General features: G+C 42.5%; 1 protein-coding gene and 1 long non-coding RNA gene across 7 annotated transcripts in view; one reads left to right on the plus strand and one right to left on the minus strand.

Annotated features, from left to right (window-relative positions):
- The window catches only part of Cabcoco1 (ciliary associated calcium binding coiled-coil 1), a 100,766-nt gene that overhangs the window by 3,486 nt on the left and 77,103 nt on the right, over positions 1–20,177 (plus strand). The window contains exons 2-4 of one of the 4 annotated variants that reach the window (XM_052163498.1): positions 4,931–5,037; positions 12,750–12,919; positions 17,633–17,777. In XM_052163498.1, coding sequence (XP_052019458.1) covers positions 4,931–5,037; positions 12,750–12,919; positions 17,633–17,777 — 422 coding nt within the window. Of the gene's footprint in view, positions 1–4,930; positions 5,038–11,659; positions 12,153–12,749; positions 12,920–17,632; positions 17,778–20,177 lie in introns of those variants that run through there. The other 3 variants (XM_052163499.1, XM_052163502.1, XM_052163500.1) reach the window with 3 other exon arrangements.
- Positions 222–11,181, minus strand: LOC127669495 (uncharacterized). Of its 3 annotated transcripts, none has more exons than XR_007974374.1 (5): positions 11,024–11,181; positions 9,282–9,835; positions 8,655–8,817; positions 6,289–7,696; positions 222–3,246 (listed from the first exon to the last, which is right to left on the minus strand). It is a non-coding gene; the product is annotated as an uncharacterized LOC127669495 (long non-coding RNA). The 3 variants fall into 3 exon arrangements; XR_007974373.1 differs by having other exon boundaries at positions 9,282–9,838; XR_007974375.1 differs by having other exon boundaries at positions 9,719–9,838; positions 11,024–11,179.

Consider the following 20,177-nt stretch of genomic DNA (forward strand, 5'->3'; position numbering starts at 1 on the left):
TAGCATGTGGATGCAGGGACACAGCCTGGCTTGTTTCTTCCTGAGGTTAGGGCTACAGACCCCTTTAACCCATCCTGCTATCTCTCTGCCCTCCTCTCCGGTGAGCCCAACTCATTTTCAGTCATTTGATATAAAAAGATTTAGGCCCTAAGAGCAAGTCTTTAAGAAGTCCAAATTCTTGGGGGGGGGGGGGGGTCTTGCACATGCCACAGGGCACATGCGGAGGTCAGAGGGCAACACTGGGGCGTCAGTTCCTTCCTTCCACTGTGAACACCAAGGATAAAACTCTAGGTCAGACTTGAGCTACAAAGCAACTGACCCACTGAGCTGAGCCATGTTGCAGGATATATATATATGTATATATATATACATATATATATATGTATTGCATATATTATATATATGTATATATGTGTATGTGTGTATATGTGTATATGTATGTATATATATCACAATACTAGCTTGTCTCCTCCCGTCACACACAGAACAGGCAGAGGTAATTTGAGTGGACTAGTCATTGAAACAGAATACAGGTTTGCTATGTATGTGCAAATTATGCATTTTAGATTGCTATTCTTTTCCACTGACTAGTCTGCCTGCCTGCCTGTTTGTCTGTCTGTGTGTATGTGTGTGTGTGTGTGTGTGTGTATTTACATTTACCAAGAGGTCCACATCATATGTCCTCCTCAAGTCACTTACGCCCTTAATTTGTGAGACGGCCTCTTCTTACTAGGATGTGAACCTCACCAATTCCCCAAGACCAGTTGTTCTCAACCTTCCTGACACTGCGATCCTTTAAGACAGTTCCTCGTGTTGTGGTGATCCCCAACCATAAAGTTATATTCATTGCTACTTCCTAAGTGTAATTCTGATACTGTTATGGATTATAATGTAAACATTCCTGGAGATAGCCCATGGGGACAGGGGACGGGACCCACAGGTTGAGAACTGCTGCTTTAGACTCTCTGGCTGTGTCGTTCCAGGAATCTGCGTGTCTCAGCTATTGCAGTACTGGGATTATTAATACCCACCACCTAGATTTTCAAGTGATTTCCAGGGATCTGAGGTCAGGCCTGGTGATTTCATGGCAGGCACTGTACCCACTGAACCATCTCCCCAGTCTGTCCATTCTTTATCAGCATTAACAACATTTACATATTGAACTTTTGCATCTAGTTTGGGAAGGCCCTGGCCACCATCTTAACTTCTTTCAAGCGTCTGTATCCCCGTCTTAAGAATTTAAAAGTTATCTTGTAAAGTTCTGGGAAAATCCCACTGGAATTCAGAATTGTCTTTGCTTTACATTTATGATGTGAGAGGAATTTATTCCTTGAGTCTGAAGGAGTTTCTGCTACGTATCTTTTACCAATCCTTATCCCTCAAGCTCTGACCGGGTTTTAGAATTTTGCTTATGCCTTTCTTATACTCAGAACAAAGCACAATTCAATAACTTTGGACATTTCCATTTCTAATTAGTTTCTCAAATGGAGAAAAGAAGCCGGCTTTGTGTATTTATGTTATGTATAACCATCTTACCCCGTTTCCTAGCTGAGCGTTAGCACAATGTCAGCCTTCTTAAGGACACTATGATGTCATCTTCAAATAAAGGCCCTTTTGTTCCTTTGTGTCTAATGCTTAAGCCGAATATTTCATTTTCTTATCTTCTTACCATAATGGAGAAGAATAGCTCTGATGTCGAATTACAGTAAAGCTGCTCGTCTGGATCCCATTTCCAGCTCTCGGTTCGACGGCGCTGACTGCTGTCCCCGTGTTCCCTGTGATGGTGGCTGTTAGTTTTGGCAAATAGTCTCTAGCCTGGCTCTGTCTTTTTTTTCCATTTAATTTTACCTAGTGCTTTGTTTGCTGCTGAGTTTCAAAGGTACCTGGTCAGTATTCGTGTAACATTCACAGACTCCATGTTGAATTTGACATAAATGTGCATTCCCTGTCCCTGTCATAGGTTCTGTCCTGGGGATGGTCCATCACTGACCTTTAATCACAGTGGGATCCGCACCTGCGAGATCGATTCTTAACTCAGATGACAGTCCAAGTTCCTTAGTGATTTGGATTTCTTTATTCTCTTTGTAGCTCTTTGGAATCTTCTATATAGATGGGCAGCTTTTAAAAGCTGAACTCTCAAAAGCCTGAAGTTATCAACATAGGTTTTGATTAACCTAGGTTTTGGACCAAATGTGATACCAGACGGGCATGTTGATTTTAAAAAAGGCAGAATCCAGTTCGGGTCCCGTTTGGTCAGAACATATTCCCCTCTATTCTCACTAAATATTTTTTTTTCCGTTTTCTGTATTTGTTCACTTGACACTCCAACCGCAGCCACCCCTTCTCTCAGTCCCCCACCCATCACACAGTCCATCCCCCCACTCCCTTCATTTCCGGGAATCCACCCTGACACCTCAAGATACTGCAGGACTAGGCACATCCTCTCCCACTGAGGCCAGACCAGGCAGCCCAGTTAGGAGACCAAGAGCCACAGGTAAGCAACAGAGTCAGGGCCAGCCCCCTGAAGACCAAGGAATTTGCTACATATGTGCATGGGGCTTCAGTCCAGGCGGTATAGGTTCTTTGGCTGGTGGTTCAGTCTCTGGGAGCCCCCAGGTGTCCCCACTAAGTTTTGACAATTTCTATTTTCCTAAGAAATCTCCCACCTCCTTATATTTTCCTAATGTTTTGCCACCTGCTGCGGCAGATACTCATTTTCTTTAGCGATGCAGCCAGGCGATGGATGCTTCAGTGGACCACGCTGATAAAATCCGGTGGGTGCAGGCTGCAATGGATCAAACGTTAAAATAAAGATAGCAACAGTATTCCTGATTTTTCTTTTGCCGCAGTCTTTGTTATGGTTTAACACAGCGCTGCTCCCCAGTTCAAATTCCAGCGTTTGTGGACAAGCTCATGTTCCTTCTGACTGGGAAAGCCCTCTTTTCTCGTGCGACACATCCGTTGTCTCTCCTCGAATGAGGCTCTTTAGAGAATCTCCTATGTGAAGCACCACCAATGTGGGGTGTTTAGTGAGCCCGAGGAGAAGTCAGACGCAAGTTATCTGGTAACGAATCGGTGACTTAGCATGTTGACGTTGGAAGGGATGCCAACATCCAGCCTGTGGGAAGATGTGAGTTAACAGTGCGGTGTAGCCTTGGAGCTTCCAAGCTGGAGACACGGCGGCACAGAGAACCAGAGACAGGGTTGTATCTTCTGGCTACGTATACACTGATCGGAATGTATACACTGAAAGACCAAAGGTTTTCAGTCACTAATACTCTTTCTAGTGCAAGGCAGCATAGAAAATGCATATAATACATACATACATATATATATATATATATATATATATATACATACACATATATATATGTCTGTGTGTATATAAATATATATAATAGAATACATACCTATATGTGTGTATATATTTATATACATATATTCATATATACAAATATATATATATGAAAGGAGGAGGGGAGGAGGCCTCATTTAAAGTTGGTCCAGAAATACAGATATTTGTTTAACTGCTGCCATTACTAACACTAAAACTAATAAAAGAGGCAAACTCTGCTAAAAGATAATTATCTTAAACCCACACATTTTGGTAAGAACAGTGGCTCTGGTATAAGGTGTCATTGCTCCAGCTCTGACTGTCAAAGGGTTGATATGACTAGATTCACTTTATATCTATATAACTTTGTATCTATTTAAACCTTATATAGCTCTCTCTATGCAACCCAGATTTTTTTCTACGCTGAATTTTTCTCGCCAAGTAACCGGATCTGTGTGTCTGTGTCTTTCATTTTCTGTGTACTTCTCTCTCTCTTGCTCTGTCTCATTGTGGTCGTTCTGTGAGTATCCAGACATAGAAAATGATTTTTAAAATTTCTGAATCCAAATTTAAGATCAAATGAGTTGGCTCAGGTGATAAAATTTATCAGCCACCAAAACATCACCTCGACTGCACTTCTTCTAAATTCCCAGTTCCTCAAAACTCTCCCAGCAAGCACACCACCATGGACTGAAGCTGAAATTCAACAGTCCCCGTGTAACCCATGCTGACTTAGTGGGGCTTGCAAAATTCCAAACAGAAGGGAAGGCAGGAGGGGCTTGTAAGAGAATTATCAGGATAAGAACAAGTATACTTTAGTCCTAACAAAGGAAGTATGTGGCCAAAACACATTTAAGAGAAAGTAACACCTTCTGTCTGATTGAAATATTGTCTCCTTAAACTCAGGCCCTCCCACAACATCCTGCAGGGAGCACAGCCCACCTGACGATCTCTCATCCCCGGTGCCTGTGCGCCTGCGCACCGCTGTGAGTCTTTAGCGCAGGGTCCTGGCTATGCCCATCCTGAAGGGTCATTCACGGACCCCCTTTCTGTGAAATCCAGCCATATTCCAGTCTTCATCTTTCCTTAGAGACTGAACGCCCGCCCCATTTAGTGCACCTCATGTCTTATGTTCATTTTCTTTGAAATGTTCCCTCCGGCTGTTTGAGAATTGAATCCACGCGCACATTGTGTTCAGATGAACCCCATCCTGACCCCTGTTCCCCACCATGCTCGGCTCAGGTTTTGTTCATCTGTGGTCCCTTTTCCTGACTCGGCATTGAACTCTTTGGAGTGAACAAGCCTCTCCTCACTTCCCCTCTCTCGAGCCCACAGTTCAACCGGGAATATGTAGAATTTATATAAGTACTATGTAGACAGTCGGTGTCTGCTGAATCATGAGGCAGCTTCAGCTCTGTATATGTCTTAGAGATGGGCTGCCTAGCCATCTAACCATGTGACTCTTCAGAGGTGAGCCACTATCACATAAGAACAGAAAAGAAAAGTAACAATATTAGAGGTGTTTATATCATTGGGGTCAGTATTCTCAAAACATATGGTCCAGATAACTCGTTCTTCTTTGATTTGCTTTAATAGAAAAATATTGAATTCCAGGAGAATGAAAGGATTCTGTCTCCAGATATACTCTCCTCTGACCAGATCACTGACTTGTTGGGGGAAAAGAACGAAGATGGAATTCAAGAGTAAGTTACTCCAGAGTCTCAGTCAAGTAGAGACCAGTTCTAGGCCTTCATCACTAAGTGACCACGGTGCATTATTTATACAAATTAAGCTTTTATTTCGAACTATGTGCTATTACAGTATGTAATAAAATATGTCAAGTCTTAAGCACACACACACACATAAATGCAAGAGTAATCGACTCTGTCCAGTACAGGAGCCTTTGCTGGTGATTAACATGCATTGGAAACCTATCTGTTAATATTAACCAAGAGCCACCTGTATCTACCCTGTGTCCTCTTCTCTTATATGCACAAAACTGTTGATATGTCCAATAATCTAAAGGGCATCCCTTTCTAACATTAACTCCATTAGTATAATATAGTAAATACATCACTAGCATTAATAGTTAAGTAGGTTATTGTTTTAGTTTGGGTTATTGTTGCCATGATCAGATGTCATGACCAAGGCAACTTGGGAACTTACACTTCAATATCACTGTTCATCATCATTCAAGGAAGTCAGGACAAAAACTCAAAGAGGGCAGGAACCTGGAGGCTAGAGATGATTGAAAAGATGCTACTTACCGGTTTACTCCCCATGGCTTGCTCAGCCTGCTTTATAAAGCCCAGGACCACCTGCCCAGGGGTGGCCCCACCCACAATGGGCTTGGCCAATCCCCATTAATCACTAATTAAGACTATTTCCTATTGGCTTGACTGCAACCTGATCTTATGCAGGCATTTTCTACATTGAAGCTCCCTCCTCTCAGATGACGCCAGCTTGTGTCAAGTTGACATGAAACTAGCCAGCACAGTTATGATTTTGAAAGTTCTGCACACTAGCCATTTACCAATGATATTTATCATAAAAAGATGTTATTCTTAGACACTTACAGCATGTGTTGTTTTAAAATGGAGGTAAGATGGAATTTGTCACAGTAATTCTAATGTTGTGCTCTCTTGGGTATACAGTACTAGGGCATATCATTTATTTAGGATATTAGCCAGATAGGTCAATCAGTATGATTTCCTTAAAGATATCTATTAGCAGCTAGAAAGTCTCAGTGGCCGAGAGCACGTCTTATAGAGGAGCCATGTTCCATTCCATACACCCACATTGGGAAGTTTGCAACTAACTGCCAGAGAACACAAAACTCTTTCTGGCTCTGTGAGCACCTGACTCATTGGCACATAGCCCTCAAGGCAGACAGATACACACACAACTAGTTTAAAGAAGATGTTTTAGTCCTCCATTAAAAAACACTATCCCACCTTGAAGTGGAAACCTGCTTGGCCACGGAGAGTAGTCCTGGGTTGATGTGATTCGAGAACCTGTGCCCAAATCCTGGTCTTTGCAAGCCAATACGCAGGGCACAACTGAGGTGTCACAGACCGTAATGAACACATAGGAAGTGACTCTATCAGCGATGACCGCAGATAGGCTTCACAAGTGCTGTGGCGCTGAAGCGGTTTCCTCCTGAGAAGGAGCTATGACATCCATCACGTGTGGCAGGGGTATCTGAGAAGAGAAAGCTCATCACGAGAAGCAAGTAACACTGGCAGATTTTTCCCAAGATGCACTTCACCTCCAATGCTTGCAGACTCTTCTGGGAAAGGATCTCAGTGACTGGACCCCACTGTCTGCTGTCTACAGCTTTCCAAGAGTTGTCCAGAGAATTAAAATTCCCACCAGTGTTAAATGATTTCTTGTAACACTTTTACCATTTTTACAAAATAAATATTTACTGAGAATTCTGATTCTTAGGTCAGGGATTGTTATATACACACACACATACACACACATATACACACACACACATATACACATACACACACATATACATACACATACACACACACACACACCCCACTGGTCACAGATGGATCTTGATACACACACACACACACACACCCCTGGTCACAGATGGATCTTGATGCATGAGTTTAAACCCTGAACTACACAGAGGAAGAAAAGAATCAACCTCAGTAAGTTGTTCACTGTTCCACACTTGTGCATGCACACACACACACACACACACACACACAACCCATACACACACAGGTAACAAATAAATACAATACAATTTTAAAAATTCATTTCAAGTAATTACTCACGGCATTAATAATACACATTGAAATTTTATGTACAAAGTTTCTCCCACTTGAAGGCCACAATATGAAAGTGGTCTTTGTCATGCACAGCAATACTCAATACTAAGTGAGAATAAATCAGGGCAAGTGACAGATATTTAATCCAGCTTCCAATTTACTTGTAATGAATAGTAAGTAAAATGTCAACATTAAAAATACCAAACATCTATTATTTAACAAATTTTAAATACAATGTTAGGGTTTTGTTTTTGTTTTGTTTTGTTTTTAGAATTGTGTGTTTTTTAACCACCTCGTGACTTATGCTGTGATTATGAATCCTACATTATACATCACATTTTTTTTCAGTTATTGACTGTGCTCTGTTGTTGCATATCCAAATTCAGAAAATACTTTTGAACATCAGGTGTATATGTGGAATGAAGCCCAGGACACAGCCAGCGTCTCAGCCATCAGTGAAGGATATCACAAAGCAGGTCGCTCTGGGACAGCGGCATAGGCTCACCACCAGCTCACAGCCAGCCTGGCTTTCAAAACACTCCAGAACAGCCCTGGCCACCTGGCCAAATACCTAAAGACACAAAACACAGCACAAAACTTAGCCGTATAGGAAACATGGACAACGGCTGTGTCTAAAGCCGGTTGACATGGCCGGCGATCCGAACAGAGAGATCACGCAAAGGGATGTCAAATTTTAGGACCGCGCTATCTTGGGAGCCAATTGTTTTTTTAATTTTCTCATGTTTTTAAATATAATTCCTGTAACAATAATCTACATGTGTTTGCAATCATTTTCAATTTAAAACAGCATTATTGTAAGTGATAGTTATATATTTTTCAAAAAAGACAGTAGTATAATTTAATTATCCTCTCCCGGGTGACCAAAATAGTCCAAGATTATGCACTCTGAAAAGCTATAAACCTACTTAAATAAATTACAACAAATCACCATATTTCCCTACATTTCACAATTATGAGTTTTGGTCTGTATACCAACAGGCAACCCAAGAGACAGGAGGGATTATTCAGAATACATTTTGAAATAGACTTCACAGTGTTCTTCTCATGACTTCTAACTGCTATCAATTTATCTATAAATAACTCAGCGATACGTTCAAATCTACTCTAAAGTTTCATTTAATACACACACACACACACAAGCACACACACATTAAAAAATAAAAAATAACAAAACAGAGATGTTTCCGAACTAGCTCAGCAGTTAAGAGCTCCAGCTGCTCTTACAGAGGTCCCGAGTTTGACTCCCAGCATTCACATGATGGGCAACAACCATCTGTAAGTCACTTCCAGGGCATGAGGATCAAATGTCATCCCCTGGCCTCCTTGGTTACTGCACATACAAGTGGTGCCCAGTCAAACATGCAAGCTAAACACCCGCGCACACCCAGAAAATTCAAAAGAATTTTTAAAACCTTTCTAAATGATAGGGGATAGTTATGAAGAGGCTTTATAAACACGGAAGTAACTTTGGTTCTGTTTGACTGTGTTTTGGAAACCGAGTCTCTTACCCCATCAGTCAGGCTGGCCTCAAGCTCAAGGAAACACCCCTGCCTCCGCTTCTCAAGTGGTTATGCACCTCACCAGGTCGCCCAAGATGCCTTCATGGTTACTGCAGCCAGACTGCTCTGAGCTGCTGAGCTGGTCTGCAGAGCTAGCTTCTGTGGCGATGCCCTTCAGAAGAGAAAAAGGTGTTTCAAGTTCCCAAGCATGAAGGAACGACAACGCAGTTTTGCTGACACTCTTGATGTGGCAAAGCAGACAGTTGCATTGCCCCTGGCCAGATCACGGTTCCACCAAGCTCCTTCCCTTCCTGTGCATCAGCCCACACTGTCTGGTCTGGTTCTTTCTCCCTCCCCTCTCTCTGATTCCATCCTCCCTCACAACCAAACTGGCCAGTAGAACATGGAGGACCTGCATTCCAGCAGCGGCCATAGCTTGCTCTGCACGACTCCCTGTATCTCCTACTTTGGAGTACAATGACTTGTGGCAGAGTGGAACAGTCAACATTAAGCTCTAAGGATCAACCAGAGGCAGGAATCCCCTGGTACTAGGAAATGGGAAGAAAGGAGGGGGGAATGAGGGAGAGTGTGGGCCAAAGCTGGGGGGGGGGAGGGGGGAGGTCAGAGAGTAGTTACCTAAATAAGATTGAAAACATCATCGTTGAAAATACTCACTGAAAAAATAAAACCAGAAAACAAGGAACACGTCCAGGTATCCACATTTACTTAGGAACACACAGAATGCAGACAGCAGATGAAGAGAACATGGGCAGGAGAGAAAAAATCAACAGAAGCGAGAAGAAACAGTAACCAAAAGTCATGATTAAAGACTGGATCTATTCCACGAGGCGGGAGATTAAAGAGCTGGTAAGATATGCACATGAAGGAACTAAAAGAAGACTCTAAGCATAAAGAAGGAAGCTGGTGTGGAATCTGCTTTGCCGAAAATGAAGTCTGTGGCAAGATAAATGTAGGGAAATTCACAGCAATGAACGCATCTTAATGCGAGGGGAGGATACTGGGTTGCACACAAAACACAAAGAACAAGAAGAGAATTGCGCTTCATGTGATACATGCACAGGTTTTCCCGTTTCAGCAGGATGAGGCTTCAGACATCTCTTCATGTCCAAGATAAAGTGACCCCGGAAGGACAATGAGCAGGCAGGCCTCCTGTCAGGGAAGGACAGCAGCTGCTGGAGGAACAGACAAGCCATCAGAGCCTGGTCTGGGGAAAATACAGGATTTCAGAACTGAACAGACAAGCCATCAGAACCTAGTCTGGGGAAAATACAGGATTTCAGAACCAAATTCTAGCAGAGATTGTCCAGGACATTTTTATATAAAGAACTGAGAAACTAGGGTGCGTCCTGCGGTTTAATTGAAAAAAATCGACCTATTGCCTCAGGCAAACTTAATCAATTCATTGTGCATCTAACATAACAAATCAGGCAAGATTAATCAATCCATTGATGCATCTCACATAGCAATAATAAGGAAACTGCCGAAGAGAAATTGTGATCTAAAATAAAATAAAATAAATCCCCGTCAGTAAGCACAAGACTCATTTGAAATTAAAATAAAGGCAAACAGGATAATTATAAACTAGAACAACTATTCTAGAACATTTTGGTAAAAAAAAAAAAAAAAGTATGTGTGTGTGTGGGGGGGGGAATAACCTAATTTCTTCCTTTCACAAAAATAAAACTGAATTTCAGGATGCTTTGTAAATACTGTATCCAAAATATGAAGGGTCAATAGTCATGTTACACATACACACACACACACACACACATGAACATACACACACATACACACACACACATGAACATGCACACATACATACACACACACACATGAACATGCACGCACACACATACATACACATATGACACAAATGTTCTTAGAAAACCATTTGTAAAAGCAACCAGTACGGGTGGAGGAAATGCCCAGTGTACCCAGGGCTGACCCTGCCCTGGGATAAGGAGACCCCGCTACCATGTTAAAGTGGGGCAGTCATGGTGACTGCCTGTAATCCCATCACGCAGAGGCAGACAGCAGCTAGCAAGTGGGCCTCTGACTGCCACACGCATGCATATACAATACATATACACATTAAACATTTTTAAGTGGGTGAGTATACATAAACACTGCACGTATGTACACACATAAATATGCATAAATATAGACCTATATTTTATATATAATGTCTCCATCAAACTCAGTTTGTAAGTCAAACTACCTTCTAAGTTTCCTGACATGGGTGATTTTAGATAAGGACTGTAACAATCAAAGCTGCTCATTCATTCTCTTTCGATTGTCGTTCAGCGTAAGAAAAGCTACCTCGTCCTTGTGAATTAATAAAATAATCAGATACCTACAGCAAAGTCCACCTCTCAGATCAGTTTCATAGGCGGAATGGCATCGTGTGGCACGGTGGGAAGGGAAGGGGAGATGAGGTCGTCGCTTAAAGTCAGCAGACTTCACGTAGGGCTGGTGTCTTTCTTTCTTCATTGCCCCCACGTAACTCAGATTATCAAGCACTTGAGAAGGATGTTGATTTCATTTCATTACACACTTTTAAAAAACACTTTATTAACTTCTAAACTTGTTCAAATTATCATGTTTAAATACGGTGATGGACAAAGGCTTCCTCTTTTGATAATGGTAGGGTGCATTTGCCCCAGGTACCCACTCAGCGTGTCCCAAGAAACCACATGCAAGCAGCAAGGAAAACCGATTAAACTGAAGGCCCGAGCCTTGAGCTTTGACGATGCCCCACGGTTATCACAGATCATCTGGACATGACAGAAACGGTTTGAGGGAGATGCACACAGCTACAGGTCTTAGAAGGAAGGACACTTCAGTGAGGGAGAAAAAAAAATCCCTAGGTGCTGTGCCAAGAAGCCCCAGTGGCAGGGCAGGACAGGGGTGTGCAGAATTGGAGCAGACATATCTGTTTATACTGCAGTAAGATGAGCTGTTTTTTTTTTCTTTTACCTCAGCAACCAAGTGTTCAAAGAATTGTCAGAAAGTAACTCCACACAGGAAACGCCTGTGAGTTTGCTGTCAGATCACAGGAAGTACCAGGCCGTTTGTATCACGACACAGGAAGCAGCTAATAGTTTGTGCTGTAGCCAGGTCTCCACATCCCTTTCATTTCCCACAGGCAGATGCCCACAGACATCGACTAAGTTCACTCAAAGATAACTAAACCGTGAGGAAAACGTGTGCAGAGATGGTGCATCCATATACAGACGGAGAAGGGACAAAGGCCGCACCAGAAAAGACGTGACCAGGAACACACAGAAAAGGCAGGCAAACGTTGTGCCACAACTTGTGAAACTGCAGCGAGAGCGTAAAACAGACTAAGAAAAGCTGGAGAGAAGGAGATCATGAAGAAGAAAAGATTGCAAATAAATAAATAAATAAATAAATAAATAAATAAATAAATAAATGGTCTAACCGGCTCAGAAAAGAAGCAATAAGAAACAGACTCGAAGAAAGGAAGTATGTTAAAGAACGAATCTGTTGCCTGTCTGTGGATCCTCTAACTGGGCTGCCTTGTCTGGCCTCTGGGGGACAGGATATGCCTAGGCCTAGTCCTGCAGTGACTTGGTGTTCAGGAGGTTGGGTAATGTGTGTATGTGGGAAGCAGGTGATACTCAGAGGGGGCTCCCCATTCTCAGAGGAGAAGGGAAGGAAGGAAGGGGGAGGATCTGCATGAGGGGGCACTGGAAGTAGAGAGGGAGATGCTATTGGAAAGGAAAGTAAAAAAATAAATTACTAAAATAAAAATTAGTTCACAGAATACACACACACACACTTACAACTTGTTTTCTTTACAGAAAAGGACAGAATACTTAACAGTCTGTTTTCAGAGAGAGAGAGAGAGAGAGAGAGAGAGAGAGAGAGATCTACCCCATTCTTTTCCTTGAATCCTTTCTCTTCTCCCTCTCCTCATTGAGGCTCTGCTATGACTGAATACTTTAAGATGAGAAACACTCTAGAACTTTCCTTAAAATACTTGCTTTCAAAACTTCTGGGAACCGGTCACTATTCAATCTCATTCAACATCTGCATTTTTTTCTTCTTTTTTTGTGACAGAAAAATGGGAGTATTTCTGAACTTTAAAAATCTCCAGACTTGCCTGCGAGATGCCATCCTCTTGGACTACTATGTGTCTGGCTTCTGTTGGGCCAAGGAAATGAACTTCTCCATCGACCAGTACTCAAAATTTATGACTTTGCTAGACATGTTGCTTCATAATCTTCAAAGTAAGTGTGATTCCTCACTGTCATTTTAAGGGGAGGAAATGTAGCGTGTGTAGATTAAAAAGCCAAGGTGCTTGCTTCATTGTGACCCCTTTAATAAGGACAGCGAGCTTGTTTCCTAGATAAAACAGGGGCAGCTCATTTCTCAGTGAATGGTAAATCCTCCAAGAATTCTTAGTGAGACTAAGGTTCTCTTTGTGGATTCGCCAAAGACATTCTAGTTAGAATTCCCCACACCACAGATATCTGAGGATACGCTGATATTTTGGTCAAGTTCTGTATATCTGGGACTATGTTGAAATCCAAATAAATCCATCTGTCTTTAAAGTGGAATACTATGCAGTTAGAAAAAAAGGAAAAATAAGGACGGTTTCTGCATGCTGTGGACATATTACTGGAGTAAAAGAACAGGAAGCACTATGCACTTTGATTTATAAAAAATAAAAATCTGAGTGCATTGTTATGTATATGTATTCAGGAAGGCAGAAAGAATACAGGAAAACAATGGTCTGTGAAGCCAAGTGTGGAGGCATACACTTGAATGCTAGCTAGTACTTAGGCACTAGCTACAGAGGCTACAGAGGTACTAGGTTCAGAGAGGCGGCTGTGAAAATCTAAGACAAACCTAACACACAGCAGGAATGGGTTTTAGAAGTAAAAATATAAACAAAAAAAAAAGTCTTCTGGGGAGGATGTGGGAAATGCGGTATGCTGCTGGAGAAAGCCTTTCTCAGGCCAGATCTGCATATAAAGCAAACCTTGACCACTAAGTCACTCAAAGGAGAATTAAACTGTCAAAGGCCATTTGATGTGGCTGAGTCAGAATGCTAAACAAGAGAACATGCGATGGACGAGAAAGGATGCACGCCAGGAACAGTACATACATCGTGGCCCAGAAATGGCTACATGAAAGGGAAGGTTCATAATGCAAAGGGCTAGGTATGGCTTCCACACAGCCGAGGGCACATAGGTAAAGGGCCACACATGGGTACGTGCTAAGGACACATATGGAAAAGTCCAGAAAGAACCACACCCCGTGAATGGCATGTGTGAAACAAGCTTGAGGCTGGTTCTCAGTTGAAATACTACACGTCCAATAGACAGAAAAGTGAAACACCTTGGAAACAGCACATTCAGTGTAGGACACAAAGCAGTATGTGCTAAGGTGGTACAGGAAGCATCAACTCGAAAGAGCTCCAGCTGTTCAAGGGTTTCCAGTGCACTTCCTATGTCTCCACCACAACGGCATGGTCATCTTCATCTTGGATGCAGGAGTTAGATAAAGTTTATAGCTAGTAACAGTCCCTTTATCTAATCCCACCCTACCGCTGTTTAGAAATCTGGAGTCTCCTTCCTTACCTAGGTTTCCCAGAATGCATTTGGTTTAGTCCCTCTGGGTCTTGTCACTCCCCTGTGGGACTTCAGTCAGATCCATGAAAGAGTAACACCTGTTAACTTTCAAAGCTATCACCTCGAGAAAGGCAGGAGGGAGGCGCCACGAAACAGTTCTAAAGGGTCAGCCATTGGCTATCCAAAGTAGCAGCCTCAGAACCGGAGGCAGTCTGTGTTTGATAACTACGGTTCCACCCAGAATTCAAATCAATAACCTAAGGTCCCTTTTTCTCAGCATCTAGAACTAATGAGTTTGATTTTCTACTTAGGATGGCATGCTCCCATCCTGTCTCAACAGTATCCATCTTTCCTTCCTAAATCCCCTCCCACTTTGGGTTTTTCAGGGTTTATTGTGAGTAGAGAAATGTACAGTTGGACTATGTTTTACCCAAGATGGTAAACAACAGCTCCTTGGTCCTGCAGTTCTGTGTGACTCGCGTGCTAATCATGAGCTGTAGGAGGGTGTGGCTGCAGAAGGATTACCCCTAGTCATGTCTGGGGTCCTGGGCTTTCCAGGGCCTACTCCCAGCACCAGGTATATTTATTGCAGTGCTCAGTGGGGTTCAAATTATTTCACATTTCTTTGTAACTGCTATAGATAGAAGAAAATTTGAACTAAATCAATCGTAAGCTAGTGTTTACCTGTCATGTCTTTCTAAAAATTGTATCAGTGGGTTTTGATAGGTGGCACATGTTGAATGTGCATTTCCAGAGAAAGGGGAGTGGGGAGGCTAGGTGCCCGGCTCAGTCATACTATATGCATCTGAAGCAGCTCTCAGTATATGTTCTCACAGTTCATCTCTATCTTCAACCTTGTCCTACAAAATCCCTTCCCAGTGCAGGCAGGAGGGTGTTTATTGATGGTTTCCTACGGGATCTTCAATTCTGGGCTGCAGCCTTCAATCCCTGCAGGTACCTCAGCCTGGCATCACAGCTAAGAGTCACCTCTCCTGACACTCAGCCCGTACACATTTTCCCAAGACCTTTCAACCCTGCCTCTGGCCACCTCTGCTTTGTGTGTGCTGGGGTCCAAGAGTTGCCTCACAAACCACACAAACATTGATCTAAGTCAGACAGGGATAGTTTATTGAGCATGTGCCCCAGGACTGGTAGACCAGGGCAATGGTCCAGATTTGGGAAATGAACCAGGGCCCAGAGTTAAGATCCTGCAGGGTTTTAGGCCCAAATCCACAAACATCTGTGCCAAGTTATTTTACCAGACAGGATTTAGGGATAGGGGATTTCCTTAGGGACATGTCTTTGTTGTATATTTGTCTTGTATCCATTGGTTGGGGTCTTCAACTGTGGCAGGGGACTTACCTTATCTAATAGTCATGTCTTCACTTGTCTGCTAGGATGGAACTTGTGTAACATTCCTGTCTTAACTTGCCAACCAGGATGTCAGTTACCCATGTAGATGTCTCTTTCTGTCAAGTAGGTTGTCAGTTCCCACGGAGGTTTTGGGAACCTAAACTTTACTTGACCAGTATTTAAAATGGAATTTTTATTTTAAATAGCTTCTTACATTGGTGCAGGTCTCTCTTATGTTTCTATTCTAGGGGCAGCCTATACCATAAAAGCTTATACACAGGTGCAGGAAGTGCTGCTGGGTAGTTGGTTTGGGTCCAAGCTCATTGTGGCTAATTATACAAAACAGTTCTACTGACTTCTATCGTGGCTAGTTTTCAGATCTACAGAACATAACAGAATGTTTAATCAATCTTGGTGTTAGAGGGTTTCCTCGTAACTTAATATGAGAAAATTCCCTTATAGTAGAAGGCTAGCTAGGTAACAGTTACCCAGACCTTAACATTTTACCTAGACCTTAACATTCCATTTAGCCCTAATATTTAACCTAGGCCTTAACTATATGCATGCATACCTACCCGTGACAGAAAAGACTGTCTGGATGCTCCAGTTGCCAGCATCTAATCTCCAAGGTGAGAGGCAAGAGGGCATATAGATTACAGATGATATTCTATCTGCCACAAGAAAACAAACAAACAAACACACCCCACCAATCAAAACAAATTGTACATGTTGATTTTTTTTCACCAAAAACACCATAGAGTTAGGTCTGAGGTTATTAATATTTATGTTGGTTTTCGGCTAGACAAGTGTCAGGGGAAAGAGACTGCACAGTCCTGTTGTTGTTTGGCTGTGTGCACACGTGTTCTGTTGCTGTGTATTTGTCGTTTTCTGAGAATCTTCTAGAACCACCAAGCTGCTTATTGTGAGTCACGGTGAGGAAGTTGTATCATTTCCTTTCAGGTCTGACAATCTCACCAAGGCCCTTTGAAAAAAAGGTTACAGGCTTGAACATCTGTAATGGCAGTGATATTCCATGCAAAAATTCCTATTTTCGATATAAATATTTAAAGGGTTTGCCAGATGGTTCAACAGGTAAAGGTACCTGCCACCGAGCCTGATGACCCAAGTTCGGTCCTTGGAAACCCGCTGATGGAAGGAGAGAAACAATTCAATGAAATTTTACTTCACCCTGTAAGATAGATAGATAGATAGATAGATAGATAGATAGATAGATAGATAGATAATACATAAAATGCAAAAATAAGTATATAAAGTTTGAAAACATCCATATGTCTTATTCCTATCAAAAATCTTCAGGCCAAATTTTCACATGATAACACCCAGTTCTAGGCAAGAAAAAGGGGGTTCTTTTTATTGACTTTCTCCCCTGAGTTCGGCAATGACTTCCACAGTGGCTGAACCCATGATCTGGGTCTCCTAGCCACTTATGACAGCCAGCTTTTCTCTAAGTTTTCTATATTCTTTTCTATCCCTTAAAAATTTGTTTTAAAAATCTTCCTTTCCATTTAGAAGTGGTATTTAGATAGATATTCTTGGTTTTGCTTTTTTTAAAAAAAAAAATGGAAATGAACTGTCCAGACAACCATGGGTATATATGGTCACAGTGACAACAAGTCCAGCCACTACTAACTCACCCAAAAAGCAATGGTTAATCTGTTGCAAAGAAATAACTCAAATCCTGGACAAGGTAAGCTGGAGCACATTTAGCTCTACTAAATCGTGATCTACTAGATCATGGGTTCAGCCACTGTGGAAGTCAGTGCTGAACTCAGGAAAGAAGGTTGATAAGAAGAACCCCCTTTTTCTGGGCTAGAAATGGGTGTGGTTATGTGAAAACTTGGCCTAAAGATTTTTTTTTTTTTGATAGGAATAAAACATATGGATGTTTCCAAACGTTTATACTTATTTTTGGCACGGACTACTGTACCCCTCCCCACCCCACCCCCAAGAGCTATCAGGATAACAGAACCTCTTCCCTCACTGTGGTTTCAGCACTGCATATGTCCTTAGAGGACAGCATTAAGTGGCTGGGGGAAGTGATGGCAGAAATCGGACCAAACCATTCTCGGAGGAATGAGAATTTCCACGTCTTTGACGTCAAGGAAGCCAACGCCATCATCGATTACTTAAAAATCAGGTAGGAGGTGTACTCATCCCATGGATCTACCATTCTGGGTCTTATAGATGGCCTCCGTAAAAGACAACTTGGAATTGTAGAAACCCAGATGGCTACAGAGCCTATGCAGTAACTACTCAATGAGCAGACAGCACCCAGGCTCAGGAGGTAGCTCAGAGAGTAAAGGTGCCTGCCACCAAGCCCAGGTGACCCGACATCCATCCCTGGGGAACGCATAGGAGAGGGAGAGAATCGACTAACTCCGCCAAGCTGTCCCTTGATACGTATCAAAGGCACAGAAGCATCCACACACCCACGTGAACACAAGTTGATGTTTAGAAAGGAGGGAATACTCACTTATGCATATGACAAATGAAAGTGGGGACCCAAGCATCCTTCTCTCTGAGTTCCCAAAGACGATTCCTGGATGACGCCATGGTGTCATCTGTCCTGTAATCACCACTGCGGACAACCTTTCGTCCCTGAGTCTGCACCTAACAGCATTTTACTAACAGAACTAAATACAGTTATAATGGATCTACATTTTAGGTGGCTGGTTTTTATCCAAGGAGACACATCTACATTTTAAAGAGTAACATTCATTTCCACTTAAAAGTTGATTTTGCATGATTTGTCTTTGCAACACAAGAGTTATGGCAGGCCAGGCGGTGGTGGCTCACACCTTTAATCCCAGCACTCAGGAGGCAGAGGCAGCAGGATCTCTGAGTTCGAGGTCAGCTTGGTCTATGGAGCAAGTTCCAGGACAGCCTTCCTACACAGAGAAACCCTGTCTCAACCAAACCAAACCAAACCAAACCAAACCAAACCAAACAAAACCAAACAAAACCAAACAAAACCAAACAAAACAAAAATCACTGGGCTGGAGAAATGGCTCAGCAGTTAAGAGCACTGATTGCTCTTCCAAAGGTCCTGAGTTCAAGTCAGCAACCACACAGTGGCTCACAACCATCTGTAACGAGATCTGACGCCCTCTTCTGGAGTGTCTGAAGACAGCTACAGTACTTACATATAATAAGAAATAAATCTTGAGAGAGAGAGAGAGAGAGAGAGAGAGAGAGAGAGAGAGAGAGAGATGGAAGAGGCCTGTAATCCCAGGTAGGGAGTTTGAGTTATTACAATGTGAGCTCAATAAGCAACTTCGTGATTCCTCATCTCAACAGTATTAGAGGTGTAGCTCCTTCATAGGGGATTCGCCCCTACCAAGCACAGGGCTGTATGCTCAATCCCCAGTATGGAAATAAAAAGAAGAGATTCATCTATTTCATCAAATCTGTTAAATACCCTAAGATATTTTGAAGTAATGACCAGTTTAACCCATTAGAAAGTCATACTTTGTACTTCGAAAATGATGTTTTATGTTGTGGAAGTGTTTTTATATCACCACTAGTGAAGCAAGACATCCGTCCCATTTTTTTCACCTGTGTTTGTTGTAATATACATGTGTATTTGCTTATACAGGAACACATGCATGCAGATGTGTCTGCGGTCTCTTATCTTCCCCGGTTGCTCCCCTCTTCATTGGTTGAGACTAAACCTCTTACTTGGACCCAGAGCTCTTCCAATTCAGCGTATTCAACTAGCCAGCTTGTCCCGGGGAAAGCCTGTCTCCACCTCCTGAGCAATGGGCTATGTGTGGGTCAACCATGTCCACCCAGCATTTATATGGGTGCCGGGGACCTGTGTGCCGGTCCTCAGGTATGTGCAGCAGGTGCTGAGCCATCTTCCAGCCTGAAATCTATCTGTGTATGGAGCTCATCACAAAGCATGTGTGCATGAGGTATGCCTCACTCCAAAGAGACATTTTTAGACTTTGCAAACACTGGAGCAGCAGTAGATATAAGTCACCTCCGACTAACTACATCTGTGCGCAGTCTCCTTGCTCTCTCTTTTCAACTGGGTCTATTTCCCAGCATTACCTTTAGCATCCTTCAACAACCCAACGCCCTACACAGCTTCAAGATTCACATGGCAAAGTTCTGAGTGTCATCTGGAAACTTGATAAATGTTAGTGCATTTAATATAATAGCGCTGATTTCTGGCGGAGCATAGCAATGGCATATAACACAGTACTTTATATAAGATAGCATTTAATGCAGTGTTATTTTATTTTGTTAGTACAAAGCTTGTCTCCTAATGTGCTAGTCTCACTGAAAGGCATAGAAGTACACATCTTTTAGAGCAAGACAAGATCCTGCAGTAGGTAGAGATGGAGAAATAGATGGGAGCCTGCCCTCAGAGCTGGGTAGATGGCAGCTCTGCTGGCAAATTGCTTGTTACAGACACCTGAGACCTGAGTTCCAATCCTTAAAGCCACAAAAAAAAAAAAGCCAGATGTGCCAGAAGACCAGGACAGACGCATAGGGAGCTAGCAGGTGCTACTAGGAGAATCCCCAGAAGCTT

The sequence above is a fragment of the Apodemus sylvaticus genome, chromosome 19 (genome assembly GCF_947179515.1).
Source record: "Apodemus sylvaticus chromosome 19, mApoSyl1.1, whole genome shotgun sequence".
Classification (NCBI taxonomy): Eukaryota; Metazoa; Chordata; class Mammalia; order Rodentia; family Muridae; genus Apodemus; species Apodemus sylvaticus.